At 56.7% G+C, this 24,863-nt stretch overlaps 1 protein-coding gene and 2 long non-coding RNA genes across 9 annotated transcripts in view; all 3 read left to right on the top strand.

The window, feature by feature from the left end:
• The window catches only part of IQGAP1 (IQ motif containing GTPase activating protein 1), a 69,795-nt gene extending 65,923 nt beyond the window's left edge, over positions 1 to 3,872 (top strand). For all 3 annotated transcript variants that reach the window (XM_064517728.1, XM_064517729.1, XM_026115567.2), the window contains exon 38: positions 1,352 to 3,872. In XM_064517728.1, coding sequence (XP_064373798.1) covers positions 1,352 to 1,465 — 114 coding nt within the window. In that variant the 3' untranslated portion in view covers positions 1,466 to 3,872. The remainder of the gene's footprint in view (positions 1 to 1,351) is intronic.
• Positions 3,873 to 6,953: 3,081 nt separating this feature from the next.
• LOC135329405 (uncharacterized) lies at positions 6,954 to 17,864 on the top strand. 5 transcript variants are annotated; one of them, XR_010390862.1, is made up of 8 exons: positions 6,954 to 7,994; positions 10,451 to 11,154; positions 14,463 to 14,590; positions 15,001 to 15,167; positions 15,360 to 15,523; positions 15,925 to 16,091; positions 16,264 to 16,427; positions 16,828 to 17,864. It is a non-coding gene; the product is annotated as an uncharacterized LOC135329405 (long non-coding RNA). The 5 variants fall into 5 exon arrangements; XR_010390863.1 differs by lacking the exon at positions 10,451 to 11,154 and having other exon boundaries at positions 6,971 to 7,994; XR_010390861.1 differs by lacking the exons at positions 6,954 to 7,994; positions 10,451 to 11,154 and adding an exon at positions 11,987 to 12,106.
• A 961-nt stretch (positions 17,865 to 18,825) lies between these two features.
• On the top strand, positions 18,826 to 23,916 carry LOC135329406 (uncharacterized). The gene is made up of 3 exons (XR_010390865.1): positions 18,826 to 20,148; positions 23,331 to 23,458; positions 23,869 to 23,916. It is a non-coding gene; the product is annotated as an uncharacterized LOC135329406 (long non-coding RNA).
• Positions 23,917 to 24,863: the final 947 nt, after the last annotated feature.

Here is a 24,863-nt window from a genome sequence, read left to right as displayed (position 1 = left end):
CAGTTCTTGGGAGTCCTCAGCTTTTAGTTACTCCAGGCTACTGGAAAAGGCACACAGACCTAACTTTGCCCAAACAGCCTCCATTCTGCCTCCTACATTGGTACTGTTATGCCTGACATTTCTGTCCACTTCTTCCACTTTTGAATGTCCCCCAAAATTTGGTCCCTAGGCATTGATAGGTTTCTTGATCTCTAATGCCTCAGGGGTCTTGAAATAGATTATGTGCAGGAGTGCTGTGCATTGTGATAAGCCTGCATCTGGTCTCCTTAACATGTTCCCTAATTGGTGGCTGGGATGCAAAGCTGCAGTGCACATCCCATGTATGTGCTCAGAGGACTCTTCTAGTTCATTTCAGTTCTAATCTGTTAGAGCTGCTTGTGAGCTTCTCCATTCATTTGGTTACCCCAAGTCATTCACTCCTCATACATACACATTGCTATGCCACTACTCCTTTGTAGCACTGCTTTGCAGAAAATGCAAATGTTCTGAGAGAACTGCCCTCACTCCAAGTGAGGGCAGAAACTGTCCGAGTGTAGCATTAACAATGGCATCAGTAAAAAGAGGTGCATTGTCATTGTCAACATTTTTATGAAAAACAGGAGAAGTAGTTTTATAATTATTTATTCCAGTGTCATCCAGACTAGACAGCTGCAGGAGCTAGATTATTCCGATTATTCCCTCCAGTAAAGCTAGCTGAATGCCTCCTCCAGTATGTAGTATTCAAGAGTGGGGTTGCTGACGTGTGCACTGATGAGATGGATTAGGAGAGTCTTTTTGCTCTCTCTCTCTGATGCAGAGCAAAGTGTAACTAGAAATACTGCCTATATAAATACTGAGGAGACTGAATCAGCGTTGTGTATCTAGTCCTCGTGGAGATGCTGTTTCTTTTTCTGCCCTAGACTGCGGTGCCCTAAACCACCTCACTAAGGCCTGTGGCTGCTCAGCTTTTTGTGAAGTCATGCTGTGGAATATAACGTTTCATGGGTACACAATATGGTTAGGCATATAGAGAAACCCTTTCTAAAAGTTATGGCAACTTTATGGCAATGAAAAACCTGGAGATGTCTAGACTTGAAATTTGGCTTTCTTGGAACTGCTTTCTATTTCTACCCTCTTTCACGGTTTTCAATTAAATGTTTTTATAAACAAATTAAAATATGAAGATCTCTTATCTTAGAGCAACTTTGTTTTTCATGCAGTGTTGGTGGATCTTTAAGTCACTCATTTTCCTAGCTTAAGCCATATATTTCATGAGAGATATTCCTCAAAAAACCTACTATATTCTAGGGTCTTATAGATTCTCTATTAGCTCTGGAGGATTCCTCACTGATAAATGTATTCTCTTTGGCAGGATCTTTTGCAGCTGCAGTATGAAGGTGTTGCGGTCATGAAGTTGTTTGACAGAGCGAAAGTGAATGTCAACCTTCTGATCTTCCTTCTGAATAAGAAATTTTACGGGAAATAACTAACCTCTGCCAGCAAGTCTGTGAAAGGGGAGATAAAAGAAAAATCTGCACATCTTTTAATGTCTCCTCTCGCTGTCAGAATCAAGGACATTATCTTGAAAGGCTATAGCTATGTGTATCAATATATGCCCATGCCTTGCTAGAGTATATCAAATGTATCATGAAGGGGGACTAAGAACCTCAGTGAATTGACAGCCCTGACTGAGTCTTCAGGGAGTTGGCTTCTTGTATCTTTATGATCTTTATCTTCTACTTTGAAGGTCCCTTGAGAGGAGGTTAATTTAGAATGTATTTTTACAGGGCACTGGGGATTAAACTAATGTTAGAATATACATAGGGCAACTGGGTGCTTTATTTGCCTAAGCATGTGCTTCGTAAGGCTTCAATTCTTGTTGCGTGTATGAAGAGAAAGCTGGCACTACAGGCAAGCAGTCTGCCTCTTTCTGAAAGCAAAAAAAAGTCACAGATTGTATTCAGATTCTGGTTATTCTCTAACAGGAATGAAATAAAAAACGGTCAAGGTCTAGGTTATGAATTTGTATGTGAGCTTGTGGTGGCGGTGGCAGCCAATTGCTGAGATAGAACTGTTAGAGACTGGGGAATTGTTAAGTGTCAAGAATGGTTGTTGAATGATTCGTGAATATGTACTATAGCCAGATAGAACAGCTGTAGTGGCTCATTTTTCTCAATTTGTTTCTCTTAATGACACTGTAATAATTTATAGGTGGCCCCTTAAATAGAGGGACTGTGGAATGTATTTACTAGTGCTTAAGGATGGAAGGGAAAAGTCTTTTGGAGAACGGTAGGGAAATTTTAAAAAATCTGTTGAAATGTTAATTTTCAGTGTTGCTTGCACAGCATTTGAAATATAAAAATTGCCTTTTTTCCAATTTAGAGCAATGCTCCATATATCTGTATCTGATGCAATAAATGCTAGGCTCTACCTGTAGGGTTGTCAAAGGAAGATGACTGTCTTAAATAGGTCAGCTGATAAAAAGTTTCAATTTTCCAGCTATACCTAAGGTTCCCCCCACCCCTTTTTTAATACTACTTAGGGTTTTTTTAATTCGCTTTTGGTGATGGTGCTGGCTGTTCCGCTATATCCAACAGAAAAACAGAGAGACCCTTAAAAAAAAAAAAAAAAAAATCTGGCCTTAAAATTGGTTATAGGCTAAAGATGTTTGCCCCAGTAACACATTCCCTCCCCACACACACTTTTTAAGATTAAAAAAAAGGGAGGGGGAGGTAGGGGAAAGATCTCTCCAAAATGCAAATTTTAAGTTATTCCTAGGTCACTTGAGCTATTCTTTCAGATAGCTGGGTTTCGTTGAACTGCCTTATCTCTGATCTGCACTGAGTTAGTTATGCCAGTTCGGATCTTTTTCTAATGAAAGCCAGTCAGTATTTGAAATGCCCCTTGTGTGAGGATAACTTTTGTGTAATCCTTTAAGAGTTAAATAAATATTTAAGAGTTAAACACACATTTCAGCCTGGCAATGTCTAAAATGTATTTAAATGTATTTTAATATTGATGCATGTTACTCCCACTACCAAAAGTTCCTCTTCTTACATACCAAAACCAAGAAACATATTTATACTGTAGATCATCTTCTGAAAGAGAGAAACCTTAGAACTGGATTTCTCTTTCACTGGTATCTGAAGAAGAGGTGAGAAGCAGGAATAGGTCTTGCATAGATTTTTTTTTTTTTTTAAGCAGCCTCTGAATTTTATATATAACAGAAGGACTTACTTAACTTTAATTCTTTGTATTGAGGATGATGAAAATCATGGTAGAACATTATGGAATGATCACTAGAGAAATACAGCTATACTCTGCAAGCTTTCAAGCCACAGAGATTAATCCCCACCCCTTTGAGGGAAATAATAAAAAAGAACACTTTCCAATGTCTGACAAAACCCTTTAGAACATAACCCAAGAGAGGATGAGGTAACCCAAGGATGGGATGAGGTAATGAGGTGTTAGTAGTGGTCTTCTACTAATCCAGTGTAGTGCCCTTGGGGAAAGCATCCTTACCAGTTGCTTTACAAGAATTGCCTTAGTGCCTACACCTATCAAAAAATCAGGCTTTTGGCAAAAATTAAAAAAAAGAAACCAAATTGGTTGTTTGAAAATAATCATAAAAAATAGGAATGAGTCTACTCATTTTAGCTGAGTAACAGTATGAAACTGTGGAGTTTTTTAAAAAAGAAAAGCTCTGATGAAATATACAGTCTCAGCACTGAATATATGTATTTTGTAACTTATTGGTGGTTTAGCTTTGCTTACTCCCCTACACCATTGTATTTACCATGGGAGTGGCTAGAAATAGAAGGCATGTCTTCTTTCTTTGATGGTAAAATTTGCCTTTGTAACTCGCATCAAAATAAAAAGGTCATTTGTCCCCATGGGTGCTATTGTTTTGAACTGTGACAGTGGGGGGTGGTGGTGACCTGGCAGCAAAAGCCACCAAGCTCTACTTCTGCCCCAGGAAGCGTGACGGGGCAACTGCCCCCATGGCAGGGGGGGAGTGCTGATGCTCACAGGAAGGCCAAGTTGCTGCCAGGTGAGTGCTAGAGGGAGCAGCAGCCATGGTGGGGCCGGACTGCCCATTCCCAGGACAGTGGAGAGCAGCAGCAAGGCTGCAGGGCCTGTACCCTGAGCACTGGCTGCCAGCAGCAAGGAGGGTGGGCAGCAATGCGCATGTATGAGCTGCCTGCCTGCAGGACCCCTCTGGGATCCCTGTGGCCCTCTCTCTGCCTTTCTGGGTGCCTAAGCATGCCTTTATGTGGCAAATACGGACAGAAGGAAAACAGAAGAGATTTTGAAGGAATATGAGGTATGAGCTCCTCATCCCTGACAAGGTCTCTGAGGCTTCCTTCTCTTCTGGGGTCCTCCACAGGGAGAACCACACACAGTACCCAAGGCACTAGCACCCCCCCTGAGATGGCACCCAGGTTCCTGTGTGCAAATCCAACCCTCCCAAAGGCACAGTGAACGTCCCTCGCAAAGCAGCCCCCCAAGTCCTCCAGTTCCATAACCTTGCCCATCACTATCAGTAATCCCTAAAGCTACTGGTCCCCCCAGTCCTGCCTAAGCAGTACAAATACTCCCAGTGCTGGCTGGCATGGCTGTACACCTTATGTCCTGTGCTGGGTGGGAGTGGGATAGATGCCCTGACACTGTTGGTAGAGGTCCAGACTCCTCAGGGACCGGGCATGGTCACAGATACCACCAGCGTCCCCCCTGCAGCCCTACAGCACCCCTAAAACATCCCTGACAGCTCTATCTCAGTAAGACAAGCACAAGCCCGCCCACAGCTGCACTTTATCCTCAATTGACACAGATGTTTTTCGATTTGATTGCAGTAAACAGCAAGGCCCTGTCAGATGGTCCTGCAGGCTGCTCAGTTCCATTGCTCTCACAGGCAGCCTGCTGGACCAGGGTTCTCCTTGCCACTTGCAATGGGACTGTGGTGGCCTCACAGACCCCAAATATGCCCAAGCTCTGCCCCAGGGCCCCCAAATAGTGCCCCAAAGCTTCTACCAGCCTTTAAACACGCCAAACCCTTCCCCAAAGCTCCCTCTGGCTGCCAAACACCTTACACTGACTGCTGCACCAAAGGTCCTACTGACTCCTCTCAAAACTGCTGCAGGTGCCCCCCAAACACCCCCAAGCTGTGCCCAAGTGCCCCCAAATACCCCTAAACCTGCCCTGAGATATCCTAACCCTGCCCAGGGCCCCCAAACAGACCCAGCCCCAGGGCCGGCAGTAGCGGGGGACAGGCAGCAGGACCACGTGCTCGGGGTGCCCTCCAGGTGTTCTGAGGACCTTGGGGCCCTGCCCCTTCCCCAGGGGCCAATGGGAGCCTTGTTCCTTGGGCCAGCTCAGCCGATCAGGGCCTGGGGGGGGGGGGGGCAAGATGGGGTGTGCAGAGGTGTCACCGCCGCACCCTGCGATGCTGGGGCTGAGTGGGGGACCTGGCGCCTGGACGGTGCAGAGCAGGTCCCGTGGTGAGTTCTTGTCGCTCCTTCCCTCCCTGCCACTCCTCCCTCTCCCTTTGCCCTTTCACCCCAGCACATCCTCTGCACACTCCCATCCCCTCCTGCCTCCCCCATGTCTGTGCCTCCATCTCTGTCACTCTCTTCTTCATCCCTCCCACCTTTCCTCTGTCATCCCTCTCTTCGTGGTTCTTTCTCCATCCCTTACAGCTTCATCCCTCTTCACCTTCCTCCATCCTGCTGTTTGTGCATCTTTCCCATCCTCTGCCTGGCTCTTCATCCCTCTTTTTCTTTGCTCCACTCCCCATCCCACTATCTCTCCTGCTTTTCCTTTTCTATTCCTCTGTCTGGCTCCCCTTTCCTGTTTCTATTCCTCTGCCACGTCTGCATCCCACTTTTCCTCTCTTCTGCCTCTTGGCTTAAGGTCAAACTTTCTGTCCAGCCCTCCATCTCTGTGCCTCTGCATGTCTCCCCATCCCTTTCTCTTTCCAGCCCCCTGTTCTTCTGTGTGCCTCCTCCATCTCTCCCATTCCTCTTTCCACCCCCTCCATCGTTCTCTTTCTTTTCACTTCCCTCTGTCTGGATCCCATCCGTTTATTCCTCTCTCCCCCCCACCCCTCCCACACACCATCCCCCCCCCTTTCTCTCTCCACGACCATTTTTTTCCTCTCCCCATCCCTCCGTCTCTCCATCCATACCTTCAGACCTGCTGTGACCCCTGACCCCAGTGAGTGATGGGGCTGGAGTAGTCAGAGCTTGGCGGATGGCTGGTTCAGGGGTGTTGGAGCCAGTTGGAGAGGCGTGTGCGTGGGCCGCGGGGGGTTGGTTGTCTAATAAACGTGTGCTGCACTCCCATGTGCTGCCGCGCTGGGCAGAGGTTCGGTCCCTCCCCGTCCCCTGTCCATCTTCCTCCCCTGTGTGCTCGCTTCCTCCCTCAGCGAAGCAGCGCGGGAACAGGCGTCAAGCCCGCGCCTCCCGTCGAGCTGCTGAAGACCAGCTGCTGAAGACGAGCCGCGCACGCGCACCGCACTCCGACTCCGGCGCGTGCGACTGGCACGCATGCGCCGTGGCGCCGCACAGCTCACTGCCCCCCCCTTCTCGCTGCTCAGAAGGTAGTACTGCAGCAGAAGTGCTACGCATGCGCGTTTGCACCGCTACGCCCCTGCCTCCGTGTGATGGCAGTGCGCTACTACAGCCGGCGTTCTGCGCATGCGCCGTGGCTCCGCGGTTTATCCCTGCGTGATCACAGCGCGGTACTGCAGCAAAGGGTCTGGCGCGAGCGCCCGGCGCTCTCCTGCCGTCACAACGCGGCCTTGCGGCGGGAGTTCTACGCGTGCGCAGCGGCTTCGCTGTGCTGACCTGCGCCCTCGTGTGAGCACCCCGTGCGGGCTCCTGCAGCCCTTCGTCCCATGCGCGCGCCGTGGCGCCGGCGGGCTCAGCGCTGCCCTCCTGTGAACAGCGAGCTATGCTGCACGGCACGGAAGGGCCCCGCGCTAGCGCCCTGGCGTCACGGTGCTCGCACCTGGCCTCGTGTGACCAGACAGCGGTACCGCCACCCAGCGGTCCGGAATGTGCGCGCGGCCGCCGCGGTGATCCCTGTCGCTCTCCTGTGACCGCAGAGCTGTGTCGCAGAAACGGTCGCAGGTGTGCACGGTGCAGTCGCCGTTCTCGCTCCTGCCCGCGTAGGCTCACACAGCAGTGCTGCGGCGGGTCTGCTGCCCTGGCTCACTGCCCCTCCTCGCGTGGTCACGGCCAGTACCGAGCCGCAGCGCACGAGGTGCTTTGTTCCCATAAGAAGGGTGTGGAAGTTGAAGAGACCAAGAAATGTAAGCACCGAAGGGGCACATCTTGAAGAGAAGCAGCTAGACCTAGCGATCCAGTTGTTCGTTTTGGTCGTCGCCTGTGAGGCCAGCATCCAAGCATAAGAGGAAGCTAGGAGCAGTCTCAGAAGGGTAATAGGTTTGAAACGGAGACAGGCAGATCAAGGCTATCATTCCCCCACGTAGCTGAAGACCAAGAGAATTGTCAGTTAAGCATGTGTATACATGGGTTTGAGAACAGTAACGATAATACTGAAGCAGAATGAAAATAAGGTTTTGTGGAAGATGGCGTAGGTAAGTATTAGACGACGTGCCCGCCTGCCTAATAACCTAGGCCTAATTGCTGTGTGTAACGTTTCCAGACCGTTTACTCTGCAACGTATGGTGCAAAGTGCCGTATTAAGACCTTTCCCTTAAGGAAAAGAAGAAGGAAAAAAAAGAAAAAAAAGGGGGAAAAAGAAAACAGGGTAAAGAGAAAAAGATCATGCATAAACCTAAGCGTTTCACTGGAAGTAAAATGCGAGTTTATCGCTTCCTTACAGAGATGGAACCAAGGACAGCAAATGCTGACGAGGAGAAGAGACGGACGAGCGTTTGCTTGCGGTTAATACCGAAGGGACGGGATGAAACAAGGAAGCCAGAATGCAGCGGCCCCTCGATATCACCAGGAACTGCTACAGGAGGAGGCGTTCTGGCACGGGTAACTAGGGTAAGTATGGCTAATGACCGTTAGCAGTTATTTCGGCCTCCCCGAGGCAGCGCTGAGGACTAAGTAACCTGAGGGGCTCTGGCCTGGGTTAGGGCAGAAGTGCAGGCAGGCGGGATCAGGCATTTTCCTCTCAGCTCTCCAAGCTGAATCCTAGCCCTGAAGGAAAAAGCACTGGGGGGAGGCTACTCGGACACCTGCCACGTCGAGGGCAGGGGCAGGAGCTGACCCTTCCCCGACAGACGGACGGACGGACGGACAGACGCTGGTGCGGCGGTGACTCTTTGGATATCGTAGGTAAGGGGAGGCACGCTGGTGCCGAGCTCCAGGGCGGTTTGCCTGAACACGATGCCCGGGGCAGGAGGTTACGCATTGTGTCCGGGGCTGGGAGCTGGTCCCCGAGTCCCATGTACTTGGGAGTGCCTGCGCTTGCCAGGGAGCCCGGTGCTGTTCCCAGAGCTGCGGGGAATTTCCCTTGCGTTGCCTGGACCCTCGGGGCTCTTGGGGGTGTTTCCCCTCATCGCAAGGGCAGCCAGAGCCCCTCCAGGGCTGTGTGAGGTCCCCGAACCACTCCCGGATTTGCTTTTGGCACTCCGCAGTGTCGCTCGTGTGCCTGGGGCAGCCTGCAGGCGCCATCCTGTCAGCCGCGTTGAGCCCTGCGGCGTGCCTGGTGACCCCTCTGGTGTGCGCCAAGGCCCTTCCTCTGTATTTTGGTCTGCCCCAGAGCCCTGCACTTGCCCTCTGATGCCCTCAGGACCCCTCAGTTCACATTCTGGGTTGCCCCCGAGCCCTCTGCATGCCTTTCGGTGCGCCCCGTGGCCCCGTGTGTGTTTTGCGGCACGCCGCAGAGGTCTCTGTTTAGCTTTTTCTCCTGTCCTGGAGTTTTCTGGGTGCTTCTGGGTGTGCCCCAGGGCCCTCCTTTTGGTGCCCCCCGAGTCACTCTGTTTGCTCTATCGTTGTTCTTTTTTTTTTTTTTTTTTTTTCTTGACTTGTGTTGCACCCAGAGCTCTCGATTTGTTCTCTTGTGCTCCGCATACTCCCCTTTCCGCACTCTACACCCCAGGCAGGGCTCTCCCTTCAGCTCTCAGCAAGCTGCTGTCAGGAGAGTGGGGTGCCTCTGCTGCCCTGGCAGCCCCAGCTGTCCCTGAAGGGGCTGATGGCCAGGCCCCCTGCCCAGTTCCTGCAGGCCCACAGCTGCGGGCCCTGGGGCTGGGATGAATGCCAGGGGGAGCTGGGTGGCAGGACAGGCCCCAGGTGGGGCTGATGGCAAGGGCAGGCCCACATTTGGGGGCTGGGGCCGCAGTTGGGGGGAGCTGGCGCTGGGGCAGGAGCTGGGCAGTGGAGCTGCCACGGAGCACGGCCCTTCGGGACCAGCCCGGCGGCCGCCCCGCGGAGGAGGTGAGTGGGGCCGGGGGAGGCGCACTGCAGGCTGCGGGTCCCGCATGTGCCGGGGGTCCCGGCGGCTGGGAGCGTCCCGGGGCCACGGAGGCGGGGGGAGGAAGGGGGTGCGCCGGGGCTGTGGTGCGGTTTACTGCGCGGTCGGAGGAGCGCGGGGGGGGGGTCTCCTGTGTCAGCTCGGGAGCGTGTCGGGGAGCGGGGGGAGGAGGGTCGTGGAGGGGCGGGGGCAGTGTCGGAGCTGAGGCGGGGCCGGTCGCGGGGGTGTCGGGGGAGCCCCGGGCCGGTGGTGGGGCCGGCGGGGCCGCGCTCGGGGCTCTGCGGCCGTTTCCGGGGGGACAGGGGGGAAGGGGAAGGGGGGCGGGGCGGGACGGAAAGGAACGGAATGTGCCGAGGGTCAAAGGTGCCCCAGCGCTGCGGGTGGGGGGCGGGCGTTGGGGGGCGGGACTGCGGGGAGCCGTAGCTTTCGGCGCGGCATGCCGGGAGCAGTAGTCTTCCGGCACTGGGCTTCCGGTGGGGCCTGTTTGTTCTGAGCGCGGCATGCTGGGAGCGGTAGTCTTCCGGCACTGGGCTTCCGGGCCGCCCTTTTCGCGTGCACGGTATGCTGGGAGGTGTAGTCTTCTCAGGCGGGGCTACTGGGTGACCATGCTGCGCCTCTCGAGGTGGCCCCGCGGGGGGGGGGCGGCGGCGGCGGCGGCAGGTCCCTGCCAGCGGGGTTCCCAGCAGGCGGCCGCGTGGCAGGCCAGGAGCTGTAGTGCCCGCTGGGTCTGTTCCTTACTGGACATGTGTCACTCACGCCTGAGTCCCCACAGGTCACGGGGGACAGTGGAATGCCCCTGTTTTTCCCCGGTACAGGGCAGGAAGTGTTTTCCATCTCCGATGGTGTTGCAAGACAACCTTGGAAGCTCAGAAAGAGTGTTCCTGCTGTTTAAACTAGGCAGATGAGGAGAACACCCCCCCCCCCCCCAATTTCCTGGGAGGAAATAATTCTTTAATCAAGGCCATGCTAGAAGTGCTAAAGCCTTAAAGAAATAGTAAATCAAAATGTTTTGTTTTCTATGTAGACGTTGCCGATTTAGCAAAGGAATTCGAGGTATCCCCGAACTGAACTGTCCTCATTATAATACCAGAAAATCACGCCCATAGGTCAGAAAGACCTGTGCCCGGGTGAAGACCCCTCCCCTGAGCATGCGTAGTTTTAAAATGGTGTGTAAGCAATATTAGAATTGTATGTAAATCACTAACCAACCGGTGTAAGAGGGAAAGTTGCAAACCTTGCAACTTGTATAAATGCTACTTGGAAAGCCGGGGCGGGGGGGAAGTTGCGCTTGATTTGTGGGGAAAACACCGAGCAGCCAGGCTTGCACAACTCTGAAATAAATAAGCAAATGTCTCTCCTGAGCGTGTCATTATTGGCTTAGTGCACAGCGGGCAACGAATCCGCTTTTCGGACAGCAGCGTGACCAGGCGCAGGGTTGTCCCCGGGGGCTGGGGCTGTCCCTCTTGGAAATGGGGAGGGCGGGAAGAGTAGGAGGGGTGCTGCGGGCTCCTGGGGGTCGTAGCTTTGCTCAGGATTGGGGCCGGTTAGGCAGCTGCTGGGAGGAGTGGCGGTGCTGGGAGGGCACGGTGCGGAGCTGTCCTGCTGTGCAGCGCAAGGGAAAGTCGACCAGCACCGTTGCTGTCCGAGGACCCTGGAACAGCCCGAGAGACCCTGGAACAGCCACCCCACGGACACCGTGTCACTGCCTCGCAAGGCCACCGCATGCAGGTACGTTTGACTACATCCGGCAGAAGAAATGTAAGCCGAAGGATCAGGGCAAATAGCTGCTTGTCTAGGTTTGTTACCTAGCGACGCACTGGCAAAGCTTTTTATGAACACCCGTACTCGATCGAGTGCGTATTCATTCTGTGAATATTAATTACTGCCAGACCGCGTACGTCACTGATGCTTTAAAGCAAGTCCGTGGCGCTGGGGTAGCACGTGTAGTGGAGGCTAAATGCAATAATACCTCGTTTTGATGTTGTTCTCTTATACGAAAGCACTTGGAGCAGATTAAGACATTTCTCGTCCTATTTTGTTTATTGAGTGGACCCTGATACTGGGGAGAAGCTGCCGTGAAGCAGACCTAGTAGTCAGCTTCCTTAGAGAAGGCGTCTTGTCCTGTATTTGAGGGCTTCCGGTACGTTTTGACAGACAGTAGTGAGTGACGGGTTTCCTTTGGACCCCCCGGGGAGCAGAAAGTTCTGCCGGGAAGGCAAAATGTTTCTTGCGGCTGGGTTGGAAGAAGCTGGCTGCTGATGCAAGGCAGTGACAATTCTGGGGAGTCGCGGGAAGTTTTGAAAAGACGGTCGTTCCCTTTGCTAGAAGGCTATGCACTTCGGTTCCTAATAGCTGTAGTAATGAAGCCAGGTAAGCGTTCGGGAGGAGCCCAAGCCACTTTTGTCTAGCGAGTATTTTGCAAGGGGGGCAGGAAAGCGCTGCGCCCTGCTCCTTGCTGCCCTCGCGTGTCTGAAAGGCGGCACTGCACGCGGGAGGGGGGGGGGGGCGCGCATGCGCATTGCGTTCCGGCGCGCTCACGGCTGCCCTCGCGTGTCGACAAGGCAGCACTGCAGCCGCCGGCGGCCACCGCTGCGTACGGAGACCGTTGCGGGCAGCCGGCGCACACGTGCGCGCTGCCGGTCGCCGTGTTGGCCGCTACTCTGCGCTCTCTCGGGGACGGGTAAGCGCAGGGGCCGCGCTCGTGCCCCCTGCCCGGTGCTCACGGACCGGGAGCGCTTTTCCCGAGAGGGCTTTTCCTTCTCGGTGCTTCCTGGGGGCGCGGGGACGGGCAGTGCCGTCTCGGAGCTGCTCCGCGGCGCTCTCTCCCCGGGGCAGCCCCAGCGCCTGCTCGCTGATGCCCGCCGCTCTCTCGGGCGCGGGCAGAGCAGCCTCGGGGCGCTCGCTGCTCGGCCTGAGCGCCGGGGTGGCGCGGCGGGCTGCGGTTGGCGCGCGGGAGCCGGCCGGCTGCAGCGCGGCGCTGCGACCACGCGAGGGTGGGGCCATTGCGGGTCTGGGCTGCCCCGCCCCTCGCGCTCCCCCCGCCCCTCGCGCTCCCCCCGCCCCTCGCGCTCCCCCCGCCCCTCGCGCTCCCCCCGCCCCTCGCGCTCCCCCCGCCCCTCGCGCTCCCCCCGCCCCTCGCGCTCCCCCCGCCCCTCGCGCTCCCCCCGCCCCTCGCGCTCCCCCCGCCCCTCGCGCTCCCCCCGCCCCTCGCGCTCCCCCCGCCCCTCGCGCTCCCCCCGCCCCTCGCGCTCCCCCCGCCCCTCGCGCTCCCCCCGCCCCTCGCGCTCCCCCCGCCCCTCGCGCTCCCCCCGCCCCTCGCGCTCCCCCCGCCCCTCGCGCTCCCCCCGCCCCACTCTCGCGGTCCTGGGCCGCGCACGCGCGGTGCGGCGGCGCGAGCCCTGGGCGGCCGGCGCACGCGCGGTGCGGCGGCGCGAGCCCTGGGCGGCCGGCGCACGCGCGGTGCGGCGGCGCGAGCCCTGGGCGGCCGGCGCACGCGCGGTGCGGCGGCGGGCAAGATGGCGGCGAGCAGGGCGGGTGTTTTGGCTGGACGGCGGCGGGCGAGGGCAGAGGCGGGCTGGAGTCGAGCATGTGGGGGCCGCGGTGAGGCGAGGTGAGGCGAGCGTGTGCCTTCGGGTGGCCGCGGGTGTCGGGCTGTGTCCTGCCAGCCGGGGCCGTCGCTGCGTGGAGGCGGCGGGGCGGGGGGGGGGGGAGTCGGGGCGGGGTCCGCGCCGCGCCGCGCCGCGCCGCGCCGGGTCTGCCGGAGCGCGGCTCTGACTCTCCCTTTTGCGTGTGTCGCCTGTAGGGCCCCGGTTCCTCCCCAGCGCGGGCCGGGGCGTGCGCTCGCCCCTGCGGACGCAGCCTGGAGGAGTGTGTGTGGGGTGCCTGCGCGGGGGTCTGGATGTCTCTAGCAGCGGCACGGCAGCCTGATGCCTCCTCTCGTCTGGGACGCGGGGTCCTTGGGGAGTTCCCTGCTGCCTCCTCTGGCGTTCTCTGCGAGCTCATAGATCCCTCCACCTCCTCTCCCCCCCCCCCCCGCCCCGCTCCCCTGTCTGGTGGGGTGGGAGACCGGTGGCTGCTCCCGCCGAGCTGAGAGCCACGTAGGGCACCCCATGTGCTCACTACGCATCTGGGATGGCACCCCTGCCCTGAGGGCCCCGCAGAGTCCCACCCTTCCTGCAACCAGCCCCCCCAGAGCCATTAAACCACCCACAAATCCTGCCCCAACACCCCCACAGGCCCCAAAACGCCTCCGAGCCCTGCCGCAATGTTGTCACTGACTCCAGACCTTCCCCTGCACTCTGTGCAAGGCCCCAAACTTTCCTCAAACTGCTGCCAGACCCAGTGCCCGCAGCAGTGAGGCGTTCTAACAAAGATGGGGTGCGATGTGCGTCTCCGCCTCGACTCAGTCCCGCTTTAGAGAAACAGGAAGTTACAGCACTTCCTGGTGAAGAGTGTTGACGGGTGAATGTGCGGATGACAAAGAGACTTTTCTCTCTTTTCTTCTGAGCCGCCTCTCAGAAGCCTCTGTGTGTGCACGATGTGGCTGATCTGGGATAATCGTGCTGTGCGCAGTGCTTAAGGAGAACATTGCCCTAAAATGGAGGGCTAAGGAATAGCCTAAAAAACCTAAAAGGCTCGGGAAGAGCAAAAGAGAACACCGATGGGCTCTGGGAAGCCCCAGTGATGCTAGCGAAAACAGCGTGGCTTTTAGGCACCTCCTCAGAGCAGCAGCAATGTCTCGCTCCAGCCTATGGGACAATGGGGACTCTTAATTACCGCCTTGAATTACCACAAGTGTTGCAAAAGCAGAAGGGACTAGGGAGCATGCAGAGCAGGTTATGGACTATATGTCAAGTTTAAACAAGCAACAAGCCCCTCTGCAAACAGAAACAGGTTTAGCCCTAAGTAATAGAGGAAGGTAGCTGTGAGTAACGTGAAGCGAAGCGGTGACGTCAGTCACCCCGAAAGCCTCGGAGAAGCGGTCTGAAAATCTGGTACCCTCGCGGCCTCGGCAGTCTTTTTGGTTTGTTTGGCAGGGTAGCCCACCGAAGGGGGACATCTCGAAGAGAAGCAGCAAGACCTGGGGATCCGGTGGTTCATTTTGGTCGTCGCCTGTGAGGCCAGCATGCAAGAGTAAGAGGAAGCTAGGAGCAGTCTCAAAAAGGTAATAGGTTTGAAAGGGAGACAGGCAAATCGAGGGCTGTCGTTCCTCCACGTAGTTAAAGACCGAGAGAGTTGTCGGTTAAGCGCATGCATACGAGGGTTTGCGAACAGTAACAATAACACTGAAGCGGAATAAAATAAGGTTTCGTGGAAGATGGCGTTAGGTAGGTATTAGGCGACGTGCCCGCCTGCCTAATAACCTAGCCCTAATTGCTGTGTGTAACGTTTCCAGACCGTTTACCCTGCAACGTATGGTGCAAAGTGCCATATTAAGACCTTTCCCTTAAGGAAAAGAAGAAGGAAAAAAAGAAAAAAAAGGGGGAAAAAGAAAACAGGGTAAAGAGAAAAAGATCATGCATAAACCTAAGCGTTTCACTGGAAGTAAAACGCGAGTTTATCGCTTCCTTACAGATATGGAACCGAGGACAGCAAATGCTGACGAAGAGAAGAGACGGACGAGCGTTTGCTTGTGGTTAATACCGAAGGGACGGGATGAAACAAGGAAGCCAGAATGCAGCGGCCCCTCGATATCACCAGGAACTGCTACAGGAGGAGGCGTTCTGGCACGGGTAACTAGGGTAAGTATCGCTGATGACCGTTAGCAGTTATTTCGGCCTCCCCGAGGCAGCGCTGAGGACTGAGTAACCCGTTCCTACCCTGTGGCTGCTGTTCCCTGTATCTGCCTTAGCTTTGTTTTGGCTGTTTCTCTTTTGTTTTGTTATCGTACGCGCAGCTACGGAAAGGAATAGATGTCATACTTACTTTTTTAGATTAATTGCCACGGCTGAAGTTGAAGAGACCAAGAAACGTAAGCCCCGAAGGGGCACATCTTGAAGAGAGGGGGCTAGACCTAGCGATCCAGTTGTTCGTTTTGGTCGTCGCCTGTGAGGCCAGCATGCAAGAGTAAGAGGAAGCTAGGAGCAGTCTCAAAAAGGTAATAGGTTTGAAAGGGAGACAGGCAAATCGAGGGCTGTCGTTCCTCCACGTAGTTAAAGACCGAGAGAGTTGTCGGTTAAGCGCATGCATACGAGGGTTTGCGAACAGTAACAATAACACTGAAGCGGAATAAAAATAAGGTTTCGTGGAAGATGGCGTTAGGAAGGTATTAGGCGACGTGCCCGCCTGCCTAATAACCTAGCCCTAATTGCTGTGTGTAACGTTTCCAGACCGTTTACCCTGCAACGTATGGTGCAAAGTGCCGTATTAAGACCTTTCCCTTAAGGAAAAGAAGAAGGAAAAAAGGGGGAAAAAGAAAACAGGGTAAAGAGAAAAAGATCATGCATAAACCTAAGCGTTTCACTGGAAGTAAAACGCGAGTTTATCGCTTCCTTACAGAGATGGAACCAAGGACAGCAAATGCTGACGAGGAGAAGAGACGGACGAGCGTTTGCTTGTGGTTAATACCGAAGGGACGGGATGAAACAAGGAAGCCAGAATGCAGCGGCCCCTCGATATCACCAGGAACTGCTACAGGAGGAGGCGTTCTGGCATGGGTAACTAGGGTAAGTATCGCTAATGACCGTTAGCAGTTATTTCGGCCTCCCCGAGGCAGCGCTGAGGACTGAGTAACCCGTTCCTACCCTGTGGCTGCTGTTCCCTGTATCTGCCTTTCTTTTGTTTTGTTATCGTACCCGCAGCTACGGAAAGGAATAGATGTCATACTTACTTTTTTAGATTAATTGCCACGGCTGAAGTTGAAGAGACCAAGAAACGTAAGCCCCGAAGGGGCACATCTTGAAGAGAGGGGGCTAGACCTAGCGATCCAGTTGTTCGTTTTGGTCGTCGCCTGTGAGGCCAGCATGCAAGAGTAAGAGGAAGCTAGGAGCAGTCTCAAAAAGGTAATAGGTTTGAAAGGGAGACAGGCAAATCGAGGGCTGTCGTTCCTCCACGTAGTTAAAGACCGAGAGAGTTGTCGGTTAAGCGCATGCATACGAGGGTTTGCGAACAGTAACAATAACACTGAAGCGGAATAAAATAAGGTTTCGTGGAAGATGGCGTTAGGTAGGTATTAGGCGACGTGCCCGCCTGCCTAATAACCTAGCCCTAATTGCTGTGTGTAACGTTTCCAGACCGTTTACCCTGCAACGTATGGTGCAAAGTGCCGTATTAAGACCTTTCCCTTAAGGAAAAGAAGAAGGAAAAAAGGGGGAAAAAGAAAACAGGGTAAAGAGAAAAAGATCATGCATAAACCTAAGCGTTTCGCTGGAAGTAAAACGCGAGTTTATCGCTTCCTTACAGAGATGGAACCAAGGACAGCAAATGCTGACGAGGAGAAGAGACGGACGAGCGTTTGCTTGCGGTTAATACCGAAGGGACGGGATGAAACAAGGAAGCCAGAATGCAGCGGCCCCTCGATATCACCAGGAACTGCTACAGGAGGAGGCGTTCTGGCACGGGTAACTAGGGTAAGTATCGCTAATGACCGTTAGCAGTTATTTCGGCCTCCCCGAGGCAGCGCTGAGGACTAAGTAACCTGAGGGGCTCTGGCCTGGGTTAGGGCAGAAGTGCAGGCAGGCGGGATCAGGCATTTTCCTCTCAGCTCTCCAAGCTGAATCCTAGCCCTGAAGGAAAAAGCACTGGGGGGAGGCTACTCGGACACCTGCCACGTCGAGGGCAGGGGCAGGAGCTGACCCTTCCCCGACGGATGGACGGACGGACGGACAGACGCTGGTGCGGCGGTGACTCTTTGGATATCGTAGGTAAGGGGAGGCACGCTGGTGCCGAGCTCCAGGGCGGTTTGCCTGAACACGATGCCCGGGGCAGGAGGTTACGCATTGTGTCCGGGGCTGGGAGCTGGTCCCCGAGTCCCATGTACTTGGGAGTGCCTGCGCTTGCCAGGGAGCCCGGTGCTGTTCCCAGAGCTGCGGGGAATTTCCCTTGCGTTGCCTGGACCCTCGGGGCTCTTGGGGGTGTTTCCCCTCATCGCAAGGGCAGCCAGAGCCCCTCCAGGGCTGCGTGAGGTCCCCGAACCGCTCCCGGATTTGCTTTTGGCACTCCGCAGTGTCGCTCGTGTGCCTGGGGCAGCCTGCAGGCGCCATCCTGTCAGCCGCGTTGAGCCCTGCGGTGTGCCTGGTGACCCCTCTGGTGTGCGCCAAGGCCCTTCCTCTGTATTTTGGTCTGCCCCAGAGCCCTGCACTTGCCCTCTGATGCCCTCAGGACCCCTCAGTTCACATTCTGGGTTGCCCCCGAGCCCTCTGCGCGCCTTTCGGTGCGCCCCGTGGCCCCGTGTGTGTTTTGCGGCACGCCGCAGAGGTCTCTGTTTAGCTTTTTCTCCTGTCCTGGAGTTTTCTGGGTGTGCCCCAGGGCCCTCCTTTTGGTGCCCCCCGAGTCACTCTGTTTGCTCTATCGTTGTTCTTTTTTTTTTTTTTTTTTTTTTTCTTGACTTGTGTTGCACCCAGAGCTCTCGATTTGTTCTCTTGTGCTCCGCATACTCCCCTTTCCGCACTCTACACCCCAGGCAGGGCTCTCCCTTCAGCTCTCAGCAAGCTGCTGTCAGGAGAGTGGGGGTGCCTCTGCTGCCCTGGCAGCCCCAGCTGTCCCTGAAGGGGCTGATGGCCAGGCCCCCTGCCCAGTTCCTGCAGGCCCACAGCTGTGGGCCCTGGGGCTGGGATGAATGCCAGGGGGAGCTGGGTGGCAGGACAGGCCCCAGGTGGGGCTGATGGCAAGGGCAGGCCCACATTTGGGGGCTGGGGCCGCAGTTGGGGGGAGCTGGCGCTGGGGCAGGAGCTGGGCAGCGGAGCTGCCACGGAGCACGGCCCTTTGGGCCCAGCCCGGCGGCCGCCCCGCGGAGGAGGTGAGCGGGGCCGGGGGAGGCGCACTGCAGGCTGCGGGTCCCGCATGTGCCGGGGGTCCCGGCGGCTGGGAGCGTCCCGGGGCCACGGAGGCGGGGGGAGGAAGGGGGTGCGCCGGGGCTGTGGTGCGGTTTACTGCGCGGTCGGAGGAGCGCGGGGGGGGGGGGGGGGGGGTCTCCTGTGTCAGCTCGGGAGCGTGTCGGGGAGCGGGGGGAGGAGGGTCGTGGAGGGGCGGGGGCAGTGTCGGAGCTGAGGCGGGGCCGGTCGCGGGGGTGTCGGGGGAGCCCCGGGCCGGTGGTGGGGCCGGCGGGGCCGCGCTCGGGGCTCTGCGGCCGTTTCCGGGGGGACAGGGGGGAAGGGGAAGGGGGGCGGGACGGAAAGGAACGGAATGTGCCGAGGGTCAAAGGTGCCCCAGCGCTGCGGGTGGGGGGCGGGCGTTGGGGGGCGGGACTGCGGGGAGCCGTAGCTTTCGGCGCGGCATGCCGGGAGCAGTAGTCTTCCGGCACTGGGCTTCCGGTGGGGCCTGTTTGTTCTGAGCGCGGCATGCTGGGAGCGGTAGTCTTCCGGCACTGGGCTTCCGGGCCGCCCTTTTCGCGTGCACGGTATGCTGGGAGGTGTAGTCTTCTCAGGCGGGGCTACTGGGTGACCATGCTGCGCCTCTCGAGGTGGCCCCGCGGGGGGGGGCGGCGGCGGCGGCGGCAGGTCCCTGCCAGCGGGGTTCCCAGCAGGCGGCCGCGTGGCAGGCCAGGAGCTGTAGTGCCCGCTGGGTCTGTTCCTTACTGGACATGTGTCACTCACGCCTGAGTCCCCACAGGTCACGGGGGACAGTGGAATGCCCCTGTTTTTCCCCGGTACAGGGCAGGAAGTGTTTTCCATCTCCGATGGTGTTGCAAGACAACCTTGGAAGCTCAGAAAGAGTGTTCCTGCTGTTTAAACTAGGCAGATGAGGAGAACACCCCCCCCCCCCAATTTCCTGGGAGGAAATAATTCTTTAATCAAGGCCATGCTAGAAGTGCTAAAGCCTTAAAGAAATAGTAAATCAAAATGTTTTGTTTTCTATGTAGACGTTGCCGATTTAGCAAAGGAATTCGAGGTATCCCCGAACTGAACTGTCCTCATTATAATACCAGAAAATCACGCCCATAGGTCAGAAAGACCTGTGCCCGGGTGAAGACCCCTCCCCTGAGCATGCGTAGTTTTAAAATGGTGTGTAAGCAATATTAGAATTGTATGTAAATCACTAACCAACCGGTGTAAGAGGGAAAGTTGCAAACCTTGCAACTTGTATAAATGCTACTTGGAAAGCCGGGGCGGGGGGGAAGTTGCGCTTGATTTGTGGGGAAAACACCGAGCAGCCAGGCTTGCACAACTCTGAAATAAATAAGCAAATGTCTCTCCTGAGCGTGTCATTATTGGCTTAGTGCACAGCGGGCAACGAATCCGCTTTTCGGACAGCAGCGTGACCAGGCGCAGGGTTGTCCCCGGGGGCTGGGGCTGTCCCTCTTGGAAATGGGGAGGGCGGGAAGAGTAGGAGGGGTGCTGCGGGCTCCTGGGGGTCGTAGCTTTGCTCAGGATTGGGGCCGGTTAGGCAGCTGCTGGGAGGAGTGGCGGTGCTGGGAGGGCACGGTGCGGAGCTGTCCTGCTGTGCAGCGCAAGGGAAAGTCGACCAGCACCGTTGCTGTCCGAGGACCCTGGAACAGCCCGAGAGACCCTGGAACAGCCACCCCACGGACACCGTGTCACTGCCTCGCAAGGCCACCGCATGCAGGTACGTTTGACTACATCCGGCAGAAGAAATGTAAGCCGAAGGATCAGGGCAAATAGCTGCTTGTCTAGGTTTGTTACCTAGCGACGCACTGGCAAAGCTTTTTATGAACACCCGTACTCGATCGAGTGCGTATTCATTCTGTGAATATTAATTACTGCCAGACCGCGTACGTCACTGATGCTTTAAAGCAAGTCCGTGGCGCTGGGGTAGCACGTGTAGTGGAGGCTAAATGCAATAATACCTCGTTTTGATGTTGTTCTCTTATACGAAAGCACTTGGAGCAGATTAAGACATTTCTCGTCCTATTTTGTTTATTGAGTGGACCCTGATACTGGGGAGAAGCTGCCGTGAAGCAGACCTAGTAGTCAGCTTCCTTAGAGAAGGCGTCTTGTCCTGTATTTGAGGGCTTCCGGTACGTTTTGACAGACAGTAGTGAGTGACGGGTTTCCTTTGGACCCCCCGGGGAGCAGAAAGTTCTGCCGGGAAGGCAAAATGTTTCTTGCGGCTGGGTTGGAAGAAGCTGGCTGCTGATGCAAGGCAGTGACAATTCTGGGGAGTCGCGGGAAGTTTTGAAAAGACGGTCGTTCCCTTTGCTAGAAGGCTATGCACTTCGGTTCCTAATAGCTGTAGTAATGAAGCCAGGTAAGCGTTCGGGAGGAGCCCAAGCCACTTTTGTCTAGCGAGTATTTTGCAAGGGGGGCAGGAAAGCGCTGCGCCCTGCTCCTTGCTGCCCTCGCGTGTCTGAAAGGCGGCACTGCACGCGGGAGGGGGGGGGGGGCGCGCATGCGCATTGCGTTCCGGCGCGCTCACGGCTGCCCTCGCGTGTCGACAAGGCAGCACTGCAGCCGCCGGCGGCCACCGCTGCGTACGGAGACCGTTGCGGGCAGCCGGCGCACACGTGCGCGCTGCCGGTCGCCGTGTTGGCCGCTACTCTGCGCTCTCTCGGGGACGGGTAAGCGCAGGGGCCGCGCTCGTGCCCCCTGCCCGGTGCTCACGGACCGGGAGCGCTTTTCCCGAGAGGGCTTTTCCTTCTCGGTGCTTCCTGGGGGCGCGGGGACGGGCAGTGCCGTCTCGGAGCTGCTCCGCGGCGCTCTCTCCCCGGGGCAGCCCCAGCGCCTGCTCGCTGATGCCCGCCGCTCTCTCGGGCGCGGGCAGAGCAGCCTCGGGGCGCTCGCTGCTCGGCCTGAGCGCCGGGGTGGCGCGGCGGGCTGCGGTTGGCGCGCGGGAGCCGGCCGGCTGCAGCGCGGCGCTGCGACCACGCGAGGGTGGGGCCATTGCGGGTCTGGGCTGCCCCGCCCCTCGCGCTCCCCCCGCCCCTCGCGCTCCCCCCGCCCCTCGCGCTCCCCCCGCCCCTCGCGCTCCCCCCGCCCCTCGCGCTCCCCCCGCCCCTCGCGCTCCCCCCGCCCCTCGCGCTCCCCCCGCCCCTCGCGCTCCCCCCGCCCCTCGCGCTCCCCCCGCCCCTCGCGCTCCCCCCGCCCCTCGCGCTCCCCCCGCCCCACTCTCGCGGTCCTGGGCCGCGCACGCGCGGTGCGGCGGCGCGAGCCCTGGGCGGCCGGCGCACGCGCGGTGCGGCGGCGCGAGCCCTGGGCGGCCGGCGCACGCGCGGTGCGGCGGCGCGAGCCCTGGGCGGCCGGCGCACGCGCGGTGCGGCGGCGGGCAAGATGGCGGCGAGCAGGGCGGGTGTTTTGGCTGGACGGCGGCGGGCGAGGGCAGAGGCGGGCTGGAGTCGAGCATGTGGGGGCCGCGGTGAGGCGAGGTGAGGCGAGCGTGTGCCTTCGGGTGGCCGCGGGTGTCGGGCTGTGTCCTGCCAGCCGGGGCCGTCGCTGCGTGGAGGCGGCGGGGCGGGGGGGGGGGGAGTCGGGGCGGGGTCCGCGCCGCGCCGCGCCGCGCCGCGCCGGGTCTGCCGGAGCGCGGCTCTGACTCTCCCTTTTGCGTGTGTCGCCTGTAGGGCCCCGGTTCCTCCCCAGCGCGGGCCGGGGCGTGCGCTCGCCCCTGCGGACGCAGCCTGGAGGAGTGTGTGTGGGGTGCCTGCGCGGGGGTCTGGATGTCTCTAGCAGCGGCACGGCAGCCTGATGCCTCCTCTCGTCTGGGACGCGGGGTCCTTGGGGAGTTCCCTGCTGCCTCCTCTGGCGTTCTCTGCGAGCTCATAGATCCCTCCACCTCCTCTCCCCCCCCCCCCCGCCCCGCTCCCCTGTCTGGTGGGGTGGGAGACCGGTGGCTGCTCCCGCCGAGCTGAGAGCCACGTAGGGCACCCCATGTGCTCACTACGCATCTGGGATGGCACCCCTGCCCTGAGGGCCCCGCAGAGTCCCACCCTTCCTGCAACCAGCCCCCCCAGAGCCATTAAACCACCCACAAATCCTGCCCCAACACCCCCACAGGCCCCAAAACGCCTCCGAGCCCTGCCGCAATGTTGTCACTGACTCCAGACCTTCCCCTGCACTCTGTGCAAGGCCCCAAACTTTCCTCAAACTGCTGCCAGACCCAGTGCCCGCAGCAGTGAGGCGTTCTAACAAAGATGGGGTGCGATGTGCGTCTCCGCCTCGACTCAGTCCCGCTTTAGAGAAACAGGAAGTTACAGCACTTCCTGGTGAAGAGTGTTGACGGGTGAATGTGCGGATGACAAAGAGACTTTTCTCTCTTTTCTTCTGAGCCGCCTCTCAGAAGCCTCTGTGTGTGCACGATGTGGCTGATCTGGGATAATCGTGCTGTGCGCAGTGCTTAAGGAGAACATTGCCCTAAAATGGAGGGCTAAGGAATAGCCTAAAAAACCTAAAAGGCTCGGGAAGAGCAAAAGAGAACACCGATGGGCTCTGGGAAGCCCCAGTGATGCTAGCGAAAACAGCGTGGCTTTTAGGCACCTCCTCAGAGCAGCAGCAATGTCTCGCTCCAGCCTATGGGACAATGGGGACTCTTAATTACCGCCTTGAATTACCACAAGTGTTGCAAAAGCAGAAGGGACTAGGGAGCATGCAGAGCAGGTTATGGACTATATGTCAAGTTTAAACAAGCAACAAGCCCCTCTGCAAACAGAAACAGGTTTAGCCCTAAGTAATAGAGGAAGGTAGCTGTGAGTAACGTGAAGCGAAGCGGTGACGTCAGTCACCCCGAAAGCCTCGGAGAAGCGGTCTGAAAATCTGGTACCCTCGCGGCCTCGGCAGTCTTTTTGGTTTGTTTGGCAGGGTAGCCCACCGAAGGGGGACATCTCGAAGAGAAGCAGCAAGACCTGGGGATCCGGTGGTTCATTTTGGTCGTCGCCTGTGAGGCCAGCATGCAAGAGTAAGAGGAAGCTAGGAGCAGTCTCAAAAAGGTAATAGGTTTGAAAGGGAGACAGGCAAATCGAGGGCTGTCGTTCCTCCACGTAGTTAAAGACCGAGAGAGTTGTCGGTTAAGCGCATGCATACGAGGGTTTGCGAACAGTAACAATAACACTGAAGCGGAATAAAATAAGGTTTCGTGGAAGATGGCGTTAGGTAGGTATTAGGCGACGTGCCCGCCTGCCTAATAACCTAGCCCTAATTGCTGTGTGTAACGTTTCCAGACCGTTTACCCTGCAACGTATGGTGCAAAGTGCCATATTAAGACCTTTCCCTTAAGGAAAAGAAGAAGGAAAAAAAGAAAAAAAAGGGGGAAAAAGAAAACAGGGTAAAGAGAAAAAGATCATGCATAAACCTAAGCGTTTCACTGGAAGTAAAACGCGAGTTTATCGCTTCCTTACAGATATGGAACCGAGGACAGCAAATGCTGACGAAGGAGAAGAGACGGACGAGCGTTTGCTTGTGGTTAATACGAAGGGACGGGATGAAACAAGGAAGCCAGAATGCAGCGGCCCCTCGATATCACCAGGAACTGCTACAGGAGGAGGCGTTCTGGCACGGGTAACTAGGGTAAGTATCGCTGATGACCGTTAGCAGTTATTTCGGCCTCCCCGAGGCAGCGCTGAGGACTGAGTAACCCGTTCCTACCCTGTGGCTGCTGTTCCCTGTATCTGCCTTAGCTTTGTTTGGCTGTTTCTCTTTTGTTTTGTTATCGTACGCGCAGCTACGGAAAGGAATAGATGTCATACTTACTTTTTTAGATTAATTGCCACGGCTGAAGTTGAAGAGACCAAGAACGTAAGCCCCGAAGGGGCACATCTTGAAGAGAGGGGCTAGACCTAGCGATCCAGTTGTTCGTTTTGGTCGTCGCCTGTGAGGCCAGCATGCAAGAGTAAGAGGAAGCTAGGAGCAGTCTCAAAAAGGTAATAGGTTGAAAGGGAGACAGGCAAATCGAGGGCTGTCGTTCCTCCACGTAGTTAAAGACCGAGAGAGTTGTCGGTTAAGCGCATGCATACGAGGGTTTGCGAACAGTAACAATAACACTGAAGCGGAATAAAAATAAGGTTTCGTGGAAGATGGCGTTAGGAAGGTATTAGGCGACGTGCCCGCCTGCCTAATAACCTAGCCCTAATTGCTGTGTGTAACGTTTCCAGACCGTTTACCCTGCAACGTATGGTGCAAAGTGCCGTATTAAGACCTTTCCCTTAAGGAAAAGAAGAAGGAAAAAAGGGGGAAAAAGAAAACAGGGTAAAGAGAAAAAGATCATGCATAAACCTAAGCGTTTCACTGGAAGTAAAACGCGAGTTTATCGCTTCCTTACAGAGATGGAACCAAGGACAGCAAATGCTGACGAGGAGAAGAGACGGACGAGCGTTTGCTTGTGGTTAATACCGAAGG

The sequence above is a fragment of the Dromaius novaehollandiae genome, chromosome 10, assembly GCF_036370855.1.
Source record: "Dromaius novaehollandiae isolate bDroNov1 chromosome 10, bDroNov1.hap1, whole genome shotgun sequence".
Classification (NCBI taxonomy): Eukaryota; Metazoa; Chordata; class Aves; order Casuariiformes; family Dromaiidae; genus Dromaius; species Dromaius novaehollandiae.
The sequence above is the reverse complement of the archived record's forward strand: the minus strand, read 5'-3'. Positions and strand labels throughout refer to the sequence as shown.